The sequence below is a fragment of the Lingula anatina genome, chromosome 1 (assembly GCF_051362555.1).
Source record: "Lingula anatina isolate TDL-2025a chromosome 1, LinAna3.0, whole genome shotgun sequence".
Classification (NCBI taxonomy): domain Eukaryota; kingdom Metazoa; phylum Brachiopoda; class Lingulata; order Lingulida; family Lingulidae; genus Lingula; species Lingula anatina.
The window spans coordinates 30,052,409-30,075,680 of record NC_141767.1 but is presented as its reverse complement, the minus strand read 5'-3'; the positions used below and the strand labels follow the sequence as shown (position 1 = coordinate 30,075,680).

At 35.8% G+C, this 23,272-nt stretch overlaps 1 protein-coding gene across 1 annotated transcript; it reads left to right on the top strand.

Annotated features, from left to right (window-relative positions):
* Positions 1 to 20,469: 20,469 nt before the first annotated feature.
* LOC147764243 (uncharacterized) lies at positions 20,470 to 22,597 on the top strand. The gene has a single exon (XM_086999502.1). It carries the CDS (start codon positions 20,639 to 20,641, stop codon positions 21,623 to 21,625), a length of 987 nt encoding a protein of 328 aa, XP_086855628.1. The 5' UTR covers positions 20,470 to 20,638; the 3' UTR covers positions 21,626 to 22,597.
* Positions 22,598 to 23,272: the final 675 nt, after the last annotated feature.

Here is a 23,272-nt window from a genome sequence, read left to right as displayed (position 1 = left end):
ATAAGAGAGACAAAACTGACTTTCATAGTGCTCACAATAAATACAAACACAAACAGTAACAACACCAACAAACACAGTCAAAATACAGACATACACAGTGATCAGAAAAATTATTGACGTGTACAGTGACAACAGTAACGTACATTGTAACAACAAAGAAGACCAGGAAAAAAGAGTGAAAACATAACTGTACACAGTCATCACAATATACAAACACATTCAGTAACAATACAGCATAGACACAGCAAACATAAGTGACAACAACATCATGCACAGTAATAGTAATGATAACAAATAAATAGAGTGACAAACTGACATAAACTGTGATCAAAATAAATATTAACATGTACAGTGACAATAGTAATGTGCACACAAATCAAAATAAATACAAACAAACACAGTCACAATACAGACATACACAGTGATCAGAATAAATTTTAACATGAACAGTGACAACACAACCATGCACAGTTACAAGAATAAACACAAATTAATCGGGTGAGTACACAGTCATACACAGTGATCACAATATATATATATATATATATATATATATATATATATATATATATATATATATATATATATATATATGGAAGCAGTTATCAGAGTATAAACAGGCACATAAACTATGATGACAGTAACAATTCCAACATGCACAGTTTAAATAATGACTAGAAATAAATAAAATAACAAAACTGACATCCACATGGCTGACAATAAATATATACATAAACATTGCCAACACGAAAATGCCAGTAATCAAAATGACTACAAACAAACAGTCACAAAACAGACATATAAAGTGATAAGAAAAAAATTTCATATGTACAGTGACAACATTAAAGTGCACCGTAATGAGAATGAACACAAGGAAAAAGAGTGAAAACGAAGTCGTACGCAGTCATCTCAATATGAACAAACACATTCAGTAATAATACAGAAAAGACACAGCAAACAATATAAACAGACATACAGGGATACAGTGACAACACCATCATGCAGAGTAATAATATTGAATAAAAACAAATAAGAGTGACAAAACTGACGTACATAGTGCTCACAATAAATACAAACAAAAACAGTAATAACACCAACAAACACAGTAATCAAAATAAATACAAAAACAGTCACAATAAAGACATACACAGTGATCAGAATAAATTTTGATGTGTACAGTGACAACAGTAACGTTCACCATAATGAGAATGAACACAAGGAATTAAAGTAAAAAACATAGCCATACACAGTCATTACAATATATACAAACACATTCAGTAACAAAACAGACAGAGCAAACATAAGATAAACAAAAACACAGGCATACAATGACAACACCATCATGCAGAATAATAGTTATGAATACAAACAAATAGAGGAACAAAACAAACAGACAATGATGTACACTGTAATTAGAAAAAAACTTTACATGTACAGTGACAACAATAACATTTACAGTAATGAGAATGAACACAAGGAAAAACAGTGAAAGCATAGACATACATAGTCATCTCAATATGTACAAACTCATTCAGTAGGAATACAGAATAGACACAGCAAACAGAATATAAACAGACACATAGACATACAGTTACAACACCATCATGCAGAGTAATAGTAATGATTACAAACAAATAGAGTAACAAAACTGACATAACAGTGCTCATAATAAATACAAACACAAACAGTAACAATACAAACATGCACATTAATCAAAATAAATAAAAACATTCAAAATACAGACACACAGTGATTAGAAAAAAAAATTTCACATGTACAGTGACAACAGTAACGTTCATAGTAATGATAATAAACATATGGAAAAAGAGTGAAAACAAAGTCATCTCAATATGTACAGTAATAATACAGAATAGACACAGCAAACAGAACATAAACAGACACATAGACATACAGTGACAACACCATCATGCAGAGTAATAATAATGAATAAAAACAAATAAGAGTGACAAAACTGATGTACCTAGTGCTTACAATAAATACAAACACAAACTCTAACAACATCAACAAACACAGTAATTAAAATAAATACAAACAAAAACAGTCACAATACAGAATAGACACAGTGATCAGAATAAAATTTGCTATGTATAGTGACAACAGTAACATTAACCGTAATGAAAATGAACACAAGGAAAAACAGTAAAAAACATAGCAGTACACAGTCATTACTATATATACAAACACATTCAGTAACAATACAAAATAGACACAGCAAACAGAATATAAACAGATACAGACATATAGTGAACGACATAATCATGCACAGTAAAAGTAAAGATTATAAACAAATAGAGTGAGAAAACAAATAGACACAGTGTTCATAATAAATACAAACATGAACAGTTACAACACAAACATGCACAATAATCAAATTAAATACAAACAAACACAGTCAAAATATAAACATATACAGTGATCAGAATAAATTTTGACGTGTACAGTGAAAACAGTAAAGTTCACCATAATGAGAATGAACACAAGTAAAAAGAGTGAAAAAATTTCAAATGTACAGGGACAACAGTAACATTCACCTTAATGACAATGAACACAAGGTAAAAGAGTGAAAACAAAGTCATAAACAGTCATCTCGATATAAACAAACGCATTCAGTAACAAAACAGAATAGAAACAGCAAACAGCATATAAACAGACACATAAACATATAGTGACAACACCATCATGCAGAGTAATGGTAATGATTACAAACAAATAGAGTAACTAAACTGGCATACACAGTGCTCACAATAAATACAAACATCAACAGTAACAACATCAACAAACACAGTAATCAAAATATATAAAAACAAACACAGTCACAATACAGTCATACACAGTGATCAGAATAAATTTTGACATGTACAGTGACAACAGTAACATTCACCATAATAAGAATGAATACAACAAAAAAGAGATAACAAAGTTGTGCACAGTCATCTCATAATGTACAAACACATTCAGTAACAATACAGAATAGACACAGCAAAGAGAATATAAACAGACACATAGACATACAGTGACAACACCATCATGCAGAGTAATAGTAATGATTACAAACAAATAGAGTAACTAAACTGACAAACACAGTGCTCACAATAAATACAAACATCAACATAAAAAAAACTGACATAAACAGTGGTCAAAATAAATATTAACATGTACAGTGACAGTAGTAACGTGCACAATATTTAAAATGAATACATACAAACACAGTCACAATACAGACATACACAGTGATCAGAATAAATTTTAACATGTACAGTGACCACACAACCATGCATAGTAACAAGAATAAACACAAATTAATCGGGTGATTACACAGTCATACACAGTGATCACAATATATATACAAACACATTCAATGACAATACAGAATGGAAACAGTTATCAGAGTATAAACAGACACATAAACTATAATGACAGTGACAACACCAACATGCACAGTAAAAATAATGACTAGAAATAAATAAACAGACAAAACTGACATCCACATTGCTGACAATAGATATAAACACAAACAGTGCCAATGCTAAAATGCATGTAAATTTATAGTGATCGAAATAACTACAAACAAATAGAGTGACAAAACTGACATACACAGTGCTCACAATAAATACAAACACGAACAGTGACAACACAAACATGCACAGAATGGAAATAAATAAAAACAAGCACAGTCAAAACACAGACATACACAGTGATTAGAAAAAATATCAAATGTACAGTGACAACAGTAACGTGCACCATAATGAGAACGAACACAATGAAAAAAAAATAAAAAACCTAGCTGCACACAGTCATCACAGTATGTACAAACTCATTCAGTAACAATACAGAATAGACACAGCAAACAGCATATAAACAGACACATAGACATAAAGTGACAACACCATCATGCAGAGTAATGGTAATGATTTCAAACAAATAGAGTAAAAAAAAACTGACAAACACAGTGCTCACAATAAATACAAACACAAACAGTGACAACACAAACATGCACAGTAAACAAAATATATAAAAACAAACACAGTCAAAATACAGACATACACGGTGATTAGAAAAAATTTGACGTGTACAGTGACAACAGTAACGTTCACCATAATGGGAATGAACACAAGGAAAAAAAGTGAAAACAAAGTCATACATCGTCATCAAAATATATATTAGCACATTCTGTAACAATACAGAATAGACACAGCCAACAGCACATAAACTGATACATATACATAAAGTGACAACACCATCATGCAGAGTAATGGAATTTATTACAATAACGTTCATCATAATGGGAATGAACACAAGGAAAAAGAGTGAAAACAAAGTCATACACAGTGTATCACCTGGCAAATTTTAGCTAGCTGAACATTTAACCTAACTATTAAGTTTTACCCTGTATTGCCAATGACTAATAAGAGTAGGCTGTAAGGTGCTGACCCCTTTTGCTGATAGAAAATATTAACTAGCAAATAGTTTCTTTTGATTGTCTTTTAATGAGATTCCTTGAGGGGGTTTAAATTTCCTAGCACAGCACATTCCTTTGTTCTGTTCTTGAGAGGAAGAAAATGCATTTTCATAATCCCAGAAGTTGTTTAAACCAAGTGTATACCTTTGAGAACCCTGTCCAACCAGGAATGTGAGTAAAATTATTTTTAATGTCATTTTTTGTAACTAGAGAGAAATTAAGATGTGCTTAGTTAAGTGAATTGTTGTTTTTGGCTTGTTTTTGAGTTTAACGCTTACTGAGAAGCAGTTTGACCCACATTGATTTTAATTGATTTATCTACACGTACTGTACTAGTTCTTTGCTGTGAAATTTAATGGTTTTTATGACACACCTTGTCTTATGTGGTAGAATTTTTATAAGTAAAACATGTTTAAGGTTCAATTAGATATTCTGAAGGAGTAATGCGCCTCATGCTTTCTCTGCTGTCTCATGTTACACAAATTGTGCTAGTTGTCTCAAAGATGTTGGGTGCCTAAATTGTGCCATATTGTGCTATTGCAGATTTCTCAATTACAGCATTCTAGATTATTTCCATTGTAATTATTGCATTAAAGTAGTTAAGTATTTCATTTATTTATTTATTCAATTTTTTATTTCAATTTAAACTTTCCTTGATTGACGAGTATTTTATAACTGGTACAGACAGAGAGGAGAATAAACAACTTATATCACCCCAACAAGACTCTATTCCTTTTCTAACACTACTTGTGTTACACACAGTCATCACAATATATACAAACTCATTCAGTAACAATACAGAATAGACACAGCAGACAGAATATTAACAGGCACATAGAGATACAGTGACAATGCCATCATGCAGAGTAATGGTAATGATTACAAACAAATAGAGTGACAAAACTGACATACACAGTGCTCACAGTAAATACAAACACGAACAGTGACAACAAAAACATGCACAGTAATCAAAATAAATAAAAACATACACAGTCAAAACACAGTCATACACAGTGATTACAAAAAAAATTCACATGTACAGTGACAGCAGTAATGTTCACCATAATAGGAATGAACACAAGGAAAAAGACAGAAAACAAAGTCATACACAGTCATCACAATATATACAAAAACAGACACATAGAAATAAAGTGACAACACCATCATGCAGAGTAATGGTTATGATTACAAACAAATAGAGTAACTAAACTGACATACACAGTGCTCACAATAAATACGAACGTCAACATAAAAAAACTGACATAAACAGTGGTCAAAATAAATATTAACATGTAAAGTGACAGTAGTAACGTGCACAATATTTAAAATGAATAAATACAAACACAGTCACAATACAGACATACACAGAGATCAGAATAAATTTTAACATGTACAGTGACCACACAACCATGCATAGTAACAAGAATAAACACAAATTAATCGGGTGATTACACAGTCATACACAGTGATCATAATATATATAAAAACACATTCAATGACAATACAGAATGGAATCAGTTATCAGAGTATAAACAGACACATAGACGTACAGTGACAACACCATCATGCAGAGTAATAGTAATGATTACAAACAAATAGAGTAACTAAACTGACATACACAGTGCTCACAATAAATACAAACATCAACATAAAAAAACTGACATAAACAGTGGTCAAAATAAATATTAACATGTAAAGTGACAGTAGTAACGTGCACAATATTTAAAATGAATACATACAAACACAGTCACAATACAGACATACACAGTGATCAGAATAAATTTTAACATGTACAGTGACCACACAACCATGCATAGTAACAAGAATAAACACAAATTAATCGGGTGATTACACAGTCATACACAGTGATCACAATATATATACAAACACATTCAATGACAATACAGAATGGAAACAGCTTACAGAGTATAAACAGACGCGAAGACAACACCAACATGCACAGTTAAAATAATGACTAAAAATAAATAAACTGACAAAACTAACATCCACATTGTTGACAATAAATATAAACACAAACAGTGCCAACATTAAAATGCATAGTAATCAGTATGACTACAAACAAATAGAGTGACAAAACTGACATACACAGTGCTCACAATAAATACAAACACATTCAGTAACAATACAGAATAGACACAGCAAACAGAATATAAACAGATAGATAGACATACAGTGACAATGCCATCATGCAGAGTAATGGTAATGATTACAAACAAATAGAGTGACAAAACTGACATACACAGTGCTCACAATAAATACAAACACGAACAGTGACAACAAAAACATGCACAGTAATCAAAATAAATAAAAACATACACAGTCAAAACACAGTCATACACAGTGATTACAAAAAAAATTCACATGTACAGTGACAGCAGTAATGTTCACCATAATAGGAATGAACACAAGGAAAAAGACAGAAAACAAAGTCATACACAGTCATCACAATATATACAAAAACAGACACATAGACATGAAGTGACAACACCATCATGCAGAGTAATGGTTATGATTACAAACAAATAGAGTAACTAAACTGACATACACAGTGCTCACAATAAATACAAACATCAACATAAAAAAACTGACATAAACAGTGGTCAAAATAAATATTAACATGTAAAGTGACAGTAGTAACGTGCACAATATTTAAAATGAATAAATACAAACACAGTCACAATACAGACATACACAGTGATCAGAATAAATTTTAACATGTACAGTGACCACACAACCATGCATAGTAACAAGAATAAACACAAATTAATCGGGTGATTACACAGTCATACACAGTGATCATAATATATATAAAAACACATTCAATGACAATACAGAATGGAATCAGTTATCAGAGTATAAACAGACACATAGACGTACAGTGACAACACCATCATGCAGAGTAATAGTAATGATTACAAACAAATAGAGTAACTAAACTGACATACACAGTGCTCACAATAAATACAAACATCAACATAAAAAAACTGACATAAACAGTGGTCAAAATAAATATTAACATGTAAAGTGACAGTAGTAACGTGCACAATATTTAAAATGAATACATACAAACACAGTCACAATACAGACATACACAGTGATCAGAATAAATTTTAACATGTACAGTGACCACACAACCATGCATAGTAACAAGAATAAACACAAATTAATCGGGTGATTACACAGTCATACACAGTGATCACAATATATATACAAACACATTCAATGACAATACAGAATGGAAACAGTGATCAGAGTATAAACAGACGCGAAGACAACACCAACATGCACAGTTAAAATAATGACTAAAAATAAATAAACTGACAAAACTAACATCCACATTGTTGACAATAAATATAAACACAAACAGTGCCAACATTAAAATGCATAGTAATCAGTATGACTACAAACAAATAGAGTGACAAAACTGACATACACAGTGCTCACAATAAATACAAACACATTCAGTAACAATACAGAATAGACACAGCAAACAGAATATAAACAGATAGATAGACACACAGTGACAATGCCATCATGCAGAGTAATGGTAATGATTACAAACAAATAGAGTGACAAAACTGACATACACAGTGCTCACAATAAATACAAACACGAACAGTGACAACAAAAACATGCACAGTAATCAAAATAAATAAAAACATACACAGTCAAAAAACAGACATACACAGTGATTAGAAAAAATTTTCACATGTACAGTGACAACAGTCAGTAACATTCATCGTAATGAGAATAAACACAATGAAAAAGAGTGAAAAAATTTCGCATGTACAGTTGACAACAGAACTGTATTTGCTGTGTCTATTCTGTATTGTTACTGAATGAGTTTGTACATATCGAGATGACTGCGTACGACTTTGTTTTCACTCTTTTACCTTGTGTTCATTGTCATTGTACATGTAAAGTGACAGTAGTAACGTGCACAATATTTAAAATGAATAAATACAAACACAGTCACAATACAGACATACACAGTGATCAGAATAAATTTTAACATGTACAGTGACCACACAACCATGCATAGTAACAAGAATAAACACAAATTAATCGGGTGATTACACAGTCATACACAGTGATCATAATATATATAAAAATACAGTTGACAACATGTACAGTGACAATAGTAACGTGCACAATAATCAAAATTAATACAAACAAACACAGTCACAATACAGATATACACAGTGATAAGTATAAATTTCACATGTACAGTGACAACAAAACCATGCACAGTAACAAGAATAAACACAAATTAATCGGGTGATTACACAGTGATCACTATATATATATATACAAACACATTCAATGACAATACATAATAGAAACAGTCATCAGAGTATAAACAGACACAAACTATGATGACGGTGACAACAAAACATGCACAGTTAAAATAATAACTAGAAATAAATTAACTGACAAAACTGACATCCACATTGTTTACAACAAATTTAAACACAAACAGTGCCAACACTAAAATGCACAGTAATCAGAATGACTACAAACAAATAGAGTGACAAAACTGATATACACAGTGCTCACAATAAATACAAACACGAACAGTGACAACACAAACATACACAGTAATCAAAATAAATACAAACAAACACAGTCATAATACAGACATACACAGTGATTAGAAAAAAATTTCACATGTACAGTGACAACAGTAGCATTCACCGTAATGAGAATAAACACAAGGAAAAAGATTGAAAACATAGCCGTAAAAAGTCATCACAATATATATGAACACACTCAGTAACAATACAGAATAGACACAGGAGACAGAATATAAACAGACACATAAAGATACATAAGATAAACAAACACACAGGGATACAGTGACAGTACAATCATGCACAGCAATAGTTAAGATTACAAACAAATAGAGTGACAAAGCTGACATACACAGTGCTCACAATAAATACAAACACGAACAGTGACAACACAAACATGCCCAGTAATCAAAATAAATAAAAACAAGCACAGTCAAAATACAGACATACACAGTGATTAGAAAAAGTTTGACATCTACAGTGACAACAATAACGTTTACCATAATGAGAATGAACATAAAGAAAAAGAGTGAAAACTAAGTCGTACACAGTCATCACAACATATACAAAAAAATTCAGTAACAATACAGAATAGACACAGCAAACAGCATATAAACAGACACATAGACAAACAGTGACAACATCATCATGCAGAGTAATAGTTATGATTACAAACAAATGGAGTAACAAAACTGACATACACAGTGCTCACAATATATACAAACATCAACAGTAACAAAACCAACAAACACAGTAATGAAAATAAATACAAAGAAACACAGTCACAATACAGTCATACACAGTGATCAGAATAAATTTTGGCGTGTACAGTGACAACAGTAACATTCATCCTAAAGAAAATGAACACAAGAAAAAAAGAAAGAAAACATACCCATACACAGTCATCTTAATATATATACAAGCACATTCAGTAACAATACAGAATAGACACAGGAAACAGAATATAAACAGACAGATAGACATACAGCGACAGAACCATCATGCACAGTAATAGTAATGATAACAAACAAATAGAGTGACAAACTGACATAAACAGTGATCAAAATAAATATTAACATGTAAAGTGACAGTAGTAACGTGCACAATATTTAAAATGAATACATACAAACACAGTCACAATACAGACATACACAGTGATCAGAATAAATTTTAACATGTACAGTGACCACACAACCATGCATAGTAACAAGAATAAACACAAATTAATCGGGTGATTACACAGTCATACACAGTGATCACAATATATTTACAAACACATTCAATGACAATACAGAATGGAAACAGCTTACAGAGTATAAACAGACGCGAAGACAACACCAACATGCACAGTTAAAATAATGACTAAAAATAAATAAACTGACAAAACTAACATCCACATTGTTGACAATAAATATAAACACAAACAGTGCCAACATTAAAATGCATAGTAATCAGTATGACTACAAACAAATAGAGTGACAAAACTGACATACACAGTGCTCACAATAAATACAAACACATTCAGTAACAATACAGAATAGACACAGCAAACAGAATATAAACAGATAGATAGACATACAGTGACAATGCCATCATGCAGAGTAATGGTAATGATTACAAACAAATAGAGTGACAAAACTGACATACACAGTGCTCACAATAAATACAAACACGAACAGTGACAACAAAAACATGCACAGTAATCAAAATAAATAAAAACATACACAGTCAAAACACAGTCATACACAGTGATTACAAAAAAAATTCACATGTACAGTGACAGCAGTAATGTTCACCATAACAGGAATGAACACAAGGAAAAAGACAGAAAACAAAGTCATACACAGTCATCACAATATATACAAAAACAGACACATAGACATAAAGTGACAACACCATCATGCAGAGTAATGGTTATGATTACAAACAAATAGAGTAACTAAACTGACATACACAGTGCTCACAATAAATACAAACATCAACATAAAAAAACTGACATAAACAGTGGTCAAAATAAATATTAACATGTAAAGTGACAGTAGTAACGTGCACAATATTTAAAATGAATAAATACAAACACAGTCACAATACAGACATACACAGAGATCAGAATAAATTTTAACATGTACAGTGACCACACAACCATGCATAGTAACAAGAATAAACACAAATTAATCGGGTGATTACACAGTCATACACAGTGATCATAATAATTTTAATATATATAAAAACACATTCAATGACAATACAGAATGGAATCAGTTATCAGAGTATAAACAGACACATAGACGTACAGTGACAACACCATCATGCAGAGTAATAGTAATGATTACAAACAAATAGAGTAACTAAACTGACATACACAGTGCTCACAATAAATACAAACATCAACATAAAAAAACTGACATAAACAGTGATCAAAATAAATATTAACATGTAAAGTGACAGTAGTAACGTGCACAATATTTAAAATGAATACATACAAACACAGTCACAATACAGACATACACAGTGATCAGAAAAAATTTTAACATGTACAGTGACCACACAACCATGCATAGTAACAAGAATAAACACAAATTAATCGGGTGATTACACAGTCATACACAGTGATCACAATATATATACAAACACATTCAATGACAATACAGAATGGAAACAGCTTACAGAGTATAAACAGACGCGAAGACAACACCAACATGCACAGTTAAAATAATGACTAAAAATAAATAAACTGACAAAACTAACATCCACATTGTTGACAATAAATATAAACACAAACAGTGCCAACATTAAAATGCATAGTAATCAGTATGACTACAAACAAATAGAGTGACAAAACTGACATACACAGTGCTCACAATAAATACAAACACATTCAGTAACAATACAGAATAGACACAGCAAACAGAATATAAACAGATAGATAGACATACAGTGACAATGCCATCATGCAGAGTAATGGTAATGATTACAAACAAATAGAGTGACAAAACTGACATACACAGTGCTCACAATAAATACAAACACGAACAGTGACAACAAAAACATGCACAGTAATCAAAATAAATAAAAACATACACAGTCAAAACACAGTCATACACAGTGATTACAAAAAAAATTCACATGTACAGTGACAGCAGTAATGTTCACCATAACAGGAATGAACACAAGGAAAAAGACAGAAAACAAAGTCATACACAGTCATCACAATATATACAAAAACAGACACATAGACATAAAGTGACAACACCATCATGCAGAGTAATGGTTATGATTACAAACAAATAGAGTAACTAAACTGACATACACAGTGCTCACAATAAATACAAACATCAACATAAAAAAACTGACATAAACAGTGGTCAAAATAAATATTAACATGTAAAGTGACAGTAGTAACGTGCACAATATTTAAAATGAATAAATACAAACACAGTCACAATACAGACATACACAGAGATCAGAATAAATTTTAACATGTACAGTGACCACACAACCATGCATAGTAACAAGAATAAACACAAATTAATCGGGTGATTACACAGTCATACACAGTGATCATAATAATTTTAATATATATAAAAACACATTCAATGACAATACAGAATGGAATCAGTTATCAGAGTATAAACAGACACATAGACGTACAGTGACAACACCATCATGCAGAGTAATAGTAATGATTACAAACAAATAGAGTAACTAAACTGACATACACAGTGCTCACAATAAATACAAACATCAACATAAAAAAACTGACATAAACAGTGATCAAAATAAATATTAACATGTAAAGTGACAGTAGTAACGTGCACAATATTTAAAATGAATACATACAAACACAGTCACAATACAGACATACACAGTGATCAGAAAAAATTTTAACATGTACAGTGACCACACAACCATGCATAGTAACAAGAATAAACACAAATTAATCGGGTGATTACACAGTCATACACAGTGATCACAATATATATACAAACACATTCAATGACAATACAGAATGGAAACAGCTTACAGAGTATAAACAGACGCGAAGACAACACCAACATGCACAGTTAAAATAATGACTAAAAATAAATAAACTGACAAAACTAACATCCACATTGTTGACAATAAATATAAACACAAACAGTGCCAACATTAAAATGCATAGTAATCAGTATGACTACAAACAAATAGAGTGACAAAACTGACATACACAGTGCTCACAATAAATACAAACACATTCAGTAACAATACAGAATAGACACAGCAAACAGAATATAAACAGATAGATAGACATACAGTGACAATGCCATCATGCAGAGTAATGGTAATGATTACAAACAAATAGAGTGACAAAACTGACATACACAGTGCTCACAATAAATACAAACACGAACAGTGACAACAAAAACATGCACAGTAATCAAAATAAATAAAAACATACACAGTCAAAAAACAGACATACACAGTGATTAGAAAAAATTTTCACATGTACAGTGACAACAGTCAGTAACATTCACCGTAATGAGCATAAACACAATGAAAAAGAGTGAAAAAATTGCGCATGTACAGTTGACAACAGAAACGTTCACCATAATGACAATGAACACAAGGTAAAAGAGTGAAAACAAAGTCGTACGCAGTCATCTCGATATGTACAAACTCATTCAGTAACAATACAGAATAGACACAGCAAATAGAATATAAACAGACACATAAACATACAGTGACAACACCATCATGCACAGGAATATAAACAGTTGTCAAAATAAATATTAACATGTACAGAGACAATAGTAACGTGCACAATAATCAAAATTAATACAAACAAACACAGTCACAATACAGATATACACAGTGATAAGTATAAATTTCACATGTACAGTGACAACAAAACCATGCACAGTAACAAGAATAAACACAAATTAATCGGGTGATTACACAGTGATCACTATATATATATATATATATATATATATATATATATATATATATATATATACAAACACATTCAATGACAATACATAATAGAAGATAGACATACAGTGATAGCACCATCATGCACAGTAATACTAATGATTACAAACAAATAGAGTAGCAAAACTGACATACAAAGTGCTCACAATAAATAAAAACATCAACAGTAACAACACCAACAAAGACAGTTAGCAAAATCAATACAAACAAACACAGTCACAAAACAGACATACACAGTGATTAGAAACATTTTTCACATGTACAGTGACAACAGTCAGTAACATTCATCGTAATGAGAATAAACACAATGAAAAAGAGTGAAAAAATTTCGCATGTACAGTTGACAACAGAAGTCGTACGCAGTCATCTCGATATGTACAAACACATTCAATAACAATACAGAATAGACACAGCAAATAGAATATAAACAGACACATAAACATACAGTGACAACACCATCATGCACAGGAATATAAACAGTTGTCAAAATAAATATTAACATGTACAGTGACAATAGTAACGTGCACAATAATCAAAATTAATACAAACAAACACAGTCACAATACAGATATACACAGTGATAAGTATAAATTTCACATGTACAGTGACAACAAAACCATGCACAGTAACAAGAATAAACACAAATTAATCGGGTGATTACACAGTGATCACTATATATATATATATATATACAAACACATTCAATGACAATACATAATAGAAACAGTCATCAGAGTATAAACAGACACAAACTATGATGACGGTGACAACAAAACATGCACAGTTAAAATAATAACTAGAAATAAATTAACTGACAAAACTGACATCCACATTGTTTACAACAAATTTAAACACAAACAGTGCCAACACTAAAATGCACAGTAATCAGAATGACTACAAACAAATAGAGTGACAAAACTGATATACACAGTGCTCACAATAAATACAAACACGAACAGTGACAACACAAACATACACAGTAATCAAAATAAATACAAACAAACACAGTCATAATACAGACATACACAGTGATTAGAAAAAAATTTCACATGTACAGTGACAACAGTAGCATTCACCGTAATGAGAATAAACACAAGGAAAAAGATTGAAAACATAGCCGTAAAAAGTCATCACAATATATATGAACACATTCAGTAACAATACAGAATAGACACAGGAGACAGAATATAAACAGACACATAAAGATACATAAGATAAACAAACACACAGGGATACAGTGAAAGTACAATCATGCACAGCAATAGTTAAGATTACAAACAAATAGAGTGACAAAGCTGACATACACAGTGCTCACAATAAATACAAACACGAACAGTGACAACACAAACATGCCCAGTAATCAAAATAAATACAAACAAACACAGTCATAATACAGACATACACAGTGATTAGAAAAAAATTTCACATGTACAGTGACAACAGTAGCATTCACCGTAATGAGAATAAACCCAAGGAAAAAGATTGAAAACATAGCCGTAAAAAGTCATCACAATATATATGAACACACTCAGTAACAATACAGAATAGACACAGGAGACAGAATATAAACAGACACATAAAGGGAAGTTTGGCGGCTGAGTCAAACGTTGTTTTATGGCGACGGATTGTAACCTAGTTCCGACGGGATTCGCATTGTAATTTTGCCATACTTGTACAAACCTCGGATTGAGTGCTGCATGAACTCGCCGGGTACGGCCCGACCTGGTCGTTCTTATCATTGGTTCTAATGACCTGTCCGATCGTAACGTTTCTCCCTCAAACCTCTGTAAGGATATTGAGGAGTTAGCCCGTCGTTTTCACGACGTATTTGGTGTTTCACATGTGGTGGTGAACCAAGTTCACCACAGGCTACGTCCCCCTCACCCTTCGTTTAATGACCAAGTAGATCAGCTCAATATTCTCCTAGCAGACTTGCCCCTAAGAAATCCATTCATTTCCTTTTGGAAGAACGTAGGTCTGCGGAGAGTTAACCGGCTCCACATCAAGCCAGACGGGGTGCATCTCTCGGATGTGGGCCAGTATAAACTTTATCGTAGTCTACGGGGCGCCATCATTAGGAAGGCCTCCCGGCTTCGCGTTTCGCTTTCCTAAATTGTCCTTCAACACGTGTCCTTTTCAGGCCCATAGCATTTCCTTTATCCATAGCTCTTAGTCCATATCTACATCACTTCCTTGAGATTTCTTGTTGTATATCTATTGTCACCCTCATCACATGTCCTTTTCAGGCCCATAGGCGCATCTCCCCCCTTTTGTCAGGTCCCGACCTTTTCAGGACCACCGGTAATTTTCCTTCCTTTTATCCTCTATCCTACTCCAGTCGGCAACGACGTGGCATAATTTTTCATGCCTTATTTTTGTAATATTTTTGTCCGCCTAGCTACGCCTAGGTGAGTGGCACGTTTTGTGTCTTTATATTCCGCTCTGCTTCGTCAGAGTGAGTGGCACGTTTTGTGTCTTTACTTTTCCGACCTGGTTTTCAGGTTGAGTGGCATATTTTTTCATGCCTTATTTTTGTAATATTTTTGTCCGCCTAGCTACGCCTAGGTGAGTGGCACGTTTTGTGTCTTTATATTCCGCTCTGCTTCGTCAGAGTGAGTGGCACGTTTTGTGTCTTTACTTTTCCGACCTGGTTTTCAGGTTGAGTGGCATATTTTTTCATGCCTTATTTTTGTAATATTTTTGTCCGCCTAGCTACGCCTAGGTGAGTGGCACGTTTTGTGTCTTTATATTCCGCTCTGCTTCGTCAGAGTGAGTGGCACGTTTTGTGTCTTTACTTTTCCGACCTGGTTTCCAGGTTGAGTGGCATAATTTTTCATGCCTTATTTTTGCAATATTTTTGTCCGCCTAGCTACGCCTAGGTGAGTGGCACGTTTTGTGTCTTTATATTCCGCTCTGCTTCGTCAGAGTGAGTGGCACGTTTTGTGTCTTTATCTTTCCGACCTGGTTTTCAGGTTGAGTGGCATAACTTTTCATGCCTTATTTTTGTCATATTTTCGTCTGCCTAGCTTCGCCTAGGCGAGCGGCACGTTTTGTGTCTTTACATTTCCGACCTCTATATAGCTACTCATTACGCACTACTTACTCATCTGGAAACTTTCTGTCCTTATCAGCAGGCTCCTTTGTCCTTTGTGGGGTTTTCCTTGGCCTCTGCGATCCCAAGGTTATGGCCTCTTTGCAACCCCACAAATTAAAACGTCTGCACTATGTTCTTTGGGAATTATATATAAAATAGTCTTTTCAGGCGTAAAAAATTACGTATTTTGGCACTGTCACAATTAATTAATTTTAACATCAAAATTTAATTCATTTTAGTATAAGGATTCACAATAAAAGCGGCCGGCATCGGCCAAGTTTCGAACATCATACTTGTGTTTGTCACTTTATTGCTCCTTTCTCGGCATCGTATTGAACCTTTAGATCAAGGAGACATAAAGGGAAGTTTGGCGGCTGAGTCAAACGTTGTTTTATGGCGACGGATTGTAACCTAGTTCCGACGGGATTCGCATTGTAATTTTGCCATACTTGTACAAACCTCGGATTGAGTGCTGCATGAACTGACGAGCCTCGGATTCAATGCTGCACATAGAATCGTGGATTTAGTGCTGCATCGGCAATGGGCTGTGATTGGCCAATCTTTCTTATCCAATCAGAGTATTTGGTTCGTTACTAATTTTTGCCCAATCAGGTTGAACTAGGTCAGGTGTGTTCCACAAGGTACGCGCCGTCGCGTTTAACGAAATGTACGATAGTATTCTTTCTCACTTTGCTCTCACGCACGACAGTCGCAAGAGAACGATCAACGGATCACTGCTCAATTCGCCTCAGTACGATTTTGATACCCGCCACCTTCCCCGTCTCCTCCGAGTAATAAAAAACTACATGGGAACTTACAAATAATTTCACCTGTCTGCTGCTCTCTTCATTACACTTTTCAGTGCCTCCCAAGAGATCAAGAAGTTCAACAGCTCCTGAGAGCACTCCAAACAAACGCCGGGCAAGCAGAACTCACCCTACTCCCTCTACTGCGAGCACTTCTTCCGCCGGCCCCTCTTCAGCATCGGAAAAACGCCCGCGAGTCAGTAAGGGGAAGCAACTTGTTCGTAAATCTGCACCTTCCTCTGCGGACACTTCCTCACCTTCAACTTCTGGGAGTTCACATTCAACCCCACAGCCCGTGGACAACCAGGCCATCTTCAACATTCTGAAGGAGATGTCACAAGCCATGGCAACACTGGCAGCCAACTCGGTGGCACCTCAGTCGGGCCAGCGCAATCTGCCAGAAAACCCTCCGCCTACTCCTCCTTCAGCGGACACAGGTATAGTATCCCCCCAGACTAATAGGTATTCAACTAAGTCCATTCCCTTACACGCCCTAGTCGACGACAAATTAAAAGATCGAATTTGGGGGAACGAGTTTGTCGACATGTCACTACTCCTCCAAGACCAGTCAGCGCAATTGCCCCAACCCGGCGACCCCCTCCCATTGGCCATGGAAAACAACCACGGTAAAATCACACTGGTAGTCTCCCAGGGTAGAAGGCCTCAGATCACCTCCATGTCCCAATGGACAACGGCCTTTCATACTTTCATGTCAGTGTACACCCTTAAACACCCCCAGGAGGCGCCCAATTTACTTAAATACGCTGAAGACATCAGGGTCTTAGCAGGGCTAAGGGGGGACTGGTTAGCTTATGACCGCAACTTCAGGGCTAACAAAGAAAGGTCTGGTGACCCTTGGGAGGATACTAATTGGGATCTTTGGAACAGGGCTCTTCTCAATTCTCGCCCAAATAACAATGTCCAGCAATTTCGCCCAAGGGGGTCATTCACATCTAGGCAGCCATTTCGTAAATTTCCCCAAGGGGTCTGCTACAAATTTCACTCCGGAAACCACTGTAGGGGGGATTGCACGTACGACCACAAATGTTTCAGATGCTCAGGGGGTACCCACCCAGCGTCCCAGTGTCCCAGATCGGAGAATAGAGCAGCTGCCCGCCCCTCCTACCCCTCACGGGCCAACAGAAACTCACCATCTACCCCCCAGGGTCCTAAAAACCCCAGTAGACCCCAACAAACTCAATAAATATCTTTCTGGTTATCCTTCTGATTTAAGAAAGCAACTTGTTTCGGGCTTCACTATCGGCTTCAAGTTAGGTCACAATGGGTCTCAATCCCCGTCTTCTACTCGTAACCACAAGTCAGCTCTAGACAGGCCCGACGTGGTGAATGAAAAGTTGTCATCTGAATTAGAACTAGGTAGGTTGGCCGGTCCATTTACTTCCAAACCTTTCCCCAATTTAGCTATATCGCCCATTGGTCTCCACCCGAAGAAAGATCCTGGCAAGTTTAGGCTCATCCACGACCTTTCCTTTCCTCACGGACAGTCAGTTAATGACGGCATTGACAGGGAATTCTCCTCCGTGCAGTACCATTCTATAGAGAATGCAATAGAGCTCATCAATATCTCAGGTAGATCTTCCTGGATGGCCAAGACTGACGTGGAGTCTGCTTTCAGAATTCTTATGGTTCACCCCGACGATCATCACCTTCTAGGGTTTACATGGAACAATGAGTATTATTTTGACACGCGTCTACCAATGGGATGCTCCTCGTCCTGTAGAATATTCGAAATGTTCAGTACCTCTCTGCAATGGATTGCGGAGCACAAACTTAAGGCCCACTCCATGGTTCACATTCTGGACGACTTTCTGTTCATAGCCCCCACGTTTGAAAAGTGTCAGCAGGACCTCCAAAATTTCCTGGCCCTCTGTAGTGATCTCGGCGTACCTATTGCAAGCGAGAAAACGCTTGGCCCTAGCAGAGTCCTTCCTTTCGCTGGTATTGAGCTCGATACTGATCTGATGGAAGCCAGGCTACCTGACGATAAAGTCTCAAAATGCCGGTCTCTCATATCCGAGTTCCTGGGTAGGGCAAAAGTAACATTACACCAGCTACAATCGCTCATAGGGCTCTTGAATTTCACCTGTTCAGTAGTTCTACCGGGCAGGGCCTTCCTCCGCAGACTCATTGATCTAACGATAGGTATCAGAAAACCCCACCACTTCATCCGGCTGTCTAGACAGGCTAAACTGGATCTAGAGACCTGGGCCAACTTTCTTTCCGACTACAACGGGAAATCATTCCTCCTTGATTTCAAATGGCTTACCTCCCCCGCTCTGAAATTGTACACTGATGCTGCAGCCTCCCTCGGATATGGGGCGATATTTAGGAACAATTGGTTTTTCGGGGCTTGGCCAAAGCATTTTCAAAACTGCAATATCACCTTGCTAGAATTTTACCCAATTGTCGCGGCAGTTGACCTTTGGGCCTCGGAGTTAAGGAATAGGTGTGTCATGCTCTTCACCGACAATGAAGCTTTAGTTCACATCATAAACAAACAGACATCCAAGGACCCCCACATCATGCACTTGGTCCGATATTTTGTCCTCTCCTGTCTCAAGAATAACATCCTGTTTAAGTCAAAACACATCCCAGGTTGCGAGAATAACTTAGCAGATTCCCTATCACGTCTTCAGGTACAATCATTCAAGCGATCTGCTCCAGCCATGTCCAGATGTCCGACTATGCTCCCGGCTCATCTTCTACCTCAAAACTTGTTGAGTCTACCAGGGAACTAGTGGATGCGGCCCTGGAACCATCTTCCAAAAAGGCATATGATAAAGCTTTCCATAACTTCTCTTCATTTCAGACGGCCACGATAGGTCTCCCCTCCCCCCGTTTCCCGGCCACGATTGCCGACATACTTCTATATATTTCCCACCTCCGAGATAAGAATCTCTCCCCCAACACAATTGTGTCAGAAATCTCAAAATTGAGCTATTTTCACAAACTGGCCGGCCACTTTGACCCCACCAATGCCTTCATTGTCAAGAAACAACTCATAGGTGTACACAAATTAAACCCATCCGCCGATTCCAGACTGCCCATCACGGTGGGGGTACTCCTAAAACTTGTTAGAGCTTTGGAACTCACCCTTTCCAATTCCTACACCATGTCACTCTTCAGGGCAATGTACCTCACAGCCTTTCACGGGTTTTTACGTATAGGAGAGATGACAGCTAGGGGATCGGGGGCCCCCAACCCCTCCCTCTCCCGGGAAAACTTAAAGTTCTTTTTGAATCATGATGGGAAACAGTCAGTCGAATTAGTAATTTCAAACTACAAGCATAACACTAAAGGCTCTCCTTTTTCCATTGTTATTGGCCCTCAAAGCAATCCCTTGTGCGGGGTAAGTGCCTTAGCTCACTACATCAAGCTGAGGGGGGACACACCAGGCCCACTTTTCTGTCACCCGAACTTCACACCCATTCATCGGGACGTCTTCAACAAACAGCTGGCAAGGGATCTTCGATTCTGTCACTTGGACCCTACGCGCTTTAAAGGACACAGTTTCAGAATAGGAGCCGCTTCCCTGGCGGTGCAGAATAACCTGTCGGACGCTCAGATAAGACGGCTCGGTCGTTGGAACTCGGACTCTTTCAAGAAATACATCCGCACTCCAACACTATGGTCAAGCCAAGCAACTGGACAATTTGAATAGGACTATTTAGCGCATTGATATACTTGCACGGAGGATTCACCCGCGCACGTTTAGTGACATTTATCAAATCTGACTTTCACAAGTTTCATAGTGACACTGTCCATAGGCTATATTAGTTATCATTTATCATTTTACATTCAATCTCGCTTTCATGCCGAAGGCCAGCAAGACATGCGGCCCTCATACCCACCCCTTTTTCCGGAGATCTAGCAAGACATGCAGATTCTCACCCACCCATTTCTTTTTATTTTTATATGTTTAACTTTTTATATGTTTAACTTCAAGTGACGTTACTTGTTGGGTCCAGCAAGACATGCGGACCTCACCCCCCCACCCCTTCAGAGATCTAGCAAGACATGCAGATTCTCATCCGTTTCCTTTTATTTTTAATTTCCCATTCAATTTTTGTAACTTGTTCGGTCCAGCAATTCACGCTGACCAGTGATTTATTATCTCCATTATACCCTTTATTTCAGGAGCTCAGTTACTGTTTTTTGGTAGACATAATTCATAATAGACCGGCGGGCACACTTGAAATTTCTAATTCTAAATTTCTCTAACTAGGGATGACAGAATGGAGAGCTCTACTCCTCGCTGTATGGCCCGTCTATCATAAGGAAAAGAGCGTACCTCCCCCTCCCTCAAAATGAGGGAGTTAGGGTTGGGTAGCACGCCGCAGCTTATCTGTCGTCCACCGTTTCGGCCGATTTAGCTTGTCCTCTAGTTTAGTTTACATCGACGTGCTTCGTCCGGTCGTTGGCTAGATTTCTTTTCGGCCTCTTTGCAACCCCACAAATTAAAACGTCTGCACTATGTTCTTTGGGAATTATATATAAAATAGTCTTTTCAGGCGTAAAAAATTACGTATTTTGGCACTGTCACAATTAATTAATTTTAACATCAAAATTTAATTCATTTTAGTATAAGGATTCACAATAAAAGCGGCCGGCATCGGCCAAGTTTCGAACATCATACTTGTGTTTGTCACTTTATTGCTCCTTTCTCGGCATCGTATTGAACCTTTAGATCAAGGAGACATAAAGATACATAAGATAAACAAACACACAGGGATACAGTGACAGTACAATCATGCACAGCAATAGTTAAGATTACAAACAAATAGAGTGACAAAGCTGACATACACAGTGCTCACAATAAATACAAACACGAACAGTGACAACACAAACATGCCCAGTAATCAAAATAAATAAAAACAAGCACAGTCAAAATACAGACATACACAGTGATTAGAAAAAGTTTGACATCTACAGTGACAACAATAACGTTTACCATAATGAGAATGAACATAAAGAAAAAGAGTGAAAACTAAGTCGTACACAGTCATCACAACATATACAAAAAAATTCAGTAACAATACAGAATAGACACAGCAAACAGCATATAAACAGACACATAGACAAACAGTGACAACATCATCATGCAGAGTAATAGTTATGATTACAAACAAATGGAGTAACAAAACTGACATACACAGTGCTCACAATATATACAAACATCAACAGTAACAAAACCAACAAACACAGTAATGAAAATAAATACAAAGAAACACAGTCACAATACAGTCATACACAGTGATCAGAATAAATTTTGGCGTGTACAGTGACAACAGTAACATTCATCCTAAAG